We start from the raw sequence: 1,809 nt of genomic DNA, 5'->3' as shown, positions 1-1,809 counted from the left end.
TATTGCTGCTGTGTCAACCTGAATAAATAAATAAATAAATAAATATCTTATCTTACTCATAATACTATTAGGCTTGTGAATGAAGTTGTACTGTTCTGTTGCGTAGTACTTCTGAAATGCAGTAGGGCTGCACAGTTCATTGAAATTTTTGATCAAAATCACAGTATGGCCAAGTGCATTATCCAAATCACAAAAGCTGCACTTCTCTGATAAAGGTTCAACTGTAGTGCTGTAGTTCTAAGATATGCCCTGGCCTACTAATCTTGTCCAGATTTTAGAGAACGTTTTTGTTTGGTACAGACCCCATCAAATGTAGATTATTATTATTTTTTTTACTTTTTTAAAATTCAATTTGTGATACAAAAGTCATCATTCCTACACTAATTGTTAATTATATTATTATCGCAATGTCTGTCAAAGTAATTGCAATATGATGTTTTTTACCATATTCTGCAGCCCTAAAATTTATATATAAAAAAAGTAATAATACTAATGAGAACCTTTGTGTTTTAATGCATATTTCTTTGTGATTGGTCACTTGATTTTTAGGCACAGTGACTGCAGCCAATGCCAGCACACTGAATGATGGAGCAGCTGCTCTCGTTTTAATGACGGCAGATGCTGCAAAGAGACTCAACGTCACTCCACTGGCCAGGATTGTCTGTAAGCTGTAACACACACATACAAACGCAGTGAACTGTGCTTGCAGAGCCTAACTGAAATCGAGGTGTTAAAACATGGCAAGCCAAGTTACAGATGAAATGTAAGACTGCTAGGAAGTTTATTCTATACGTTTATAGAGAGGTCTGTATGCCAGATGAAAGCATTCGTAGGTTTGTATGTGGATAAACTGTGATTCCAAATACCTCTCTGTATCGATCATGTTAAAATAAAACAGGCCATTGTTTGATGGAGCAGCATTATTAAACAGGGTATTGTTAAAGCTACACTGTCACAGTTGGGACTGATATGTTGATAAGATTGATATATTGTATTTTCTTTTTTACATAGCCTTTGCTGATGCTGCAGTTGCACCCATTGATTTCCCCATTGCTCCCGCCTATGCTGTACCAAAGGTGAGTATTAGCAAGTAATTAGTAGGGATGTCCTGATCTATTTTTTTTTGCCCCCATCTTAAATATTAGGTACTGAGTCCAATCTGATACTTTCTGATATGATAGCCTAAATGTTAAATATGTATTGCATGGACTAACACATTGAAATAACAGCAGTTGCTTTCTAAACGGATCGGATCGCAGTGCTTCTTGGTGGTCATCTACAACGGTCCCCTTTTGATCGGATCATCCAAGACGCATTCTAATACCAGGTGTAAACAGGCTCAAAGCTTAAATTATTGGCTTTAATATTATTTTAACTAGTCATAATGAGTGGCTGCCAGCTAAATGTTTTGTACACAGCTCTTTGCTGATAAAGGAGAGTACCAATAACAGATTGTTTAGTGTCAGAATCTGTGTATTCTTTAATCCTGGATGTCATATCATTTTTCACATTGGCACACTTATTATTTATTTATTTATTTATTTATTTATTTACACTCTGATATGGAGTGATTTAAATTTAATTTATTACTCTTTTCTCTTATTAAAAGTAATATTACTTTACTTATTACTCCCTGCCAAGAGTAATTAGTTACACTACAAGTAATATTACTTTTCTGCTACTCCCCACAAAATTGGTTATCGTGTCCTCCCCAGAATTCAGACTTAAGGGCGGGGGTGACTAATATAATTACCGAAATGTATTTTTAATTAGTTACATTACTAGTTACTAGGGAAAGTAATATTACTA

The 1,809-nt window shown here is 34.8% G+C and overlaps 1 protein-coding gene across 2 annotated transcripts in view; it reads left to right on the top strand.

Annotated features, from left to right (window-relative positions):
- The window catches only part of acat1 (acetyl-CoA acetyltransferase 1), a 7,700-nt gene that overhangs the window by 3,562 nt on the left and 2,329 nt on the right, over nucleotides 1-1,809 (top strand). For both annotated transcript variants that reach the window (XM_035666558.1, XM_035666559.1), the window contains 2 exons: nucleotides 550-663; nucleotides 1,012-1,076. In XM_035666558.1, the coding sequence (XP_035522451.1) occupies nucleotides 550-663; nucleotides 1,012-1,076 (179 nt within the window). The remainder of the gene's footprint in view (nucleotides 1-549; nucleotides 664-1,011; nucleotides 1,077-1,809) is intronic.

The sequence above is a fragment of the Morone saxatilis genome, unplaced genomic scaffold, assembly GCF_004916995.1.
Source record: "Morone saxatilis isolate NCDOM2014 unplaced genomic scaffold, NCSU_SB_2.0 Contig20, whole genome shotgun sequence".
NCBI lineage: Eukaryota > Metazoa > Chordata > Actinopteri > Moronidae > Morone > Morone saxatilis.
This window is presented reverse-complemented; position numbering and strand designations above follow the sequence as displayed.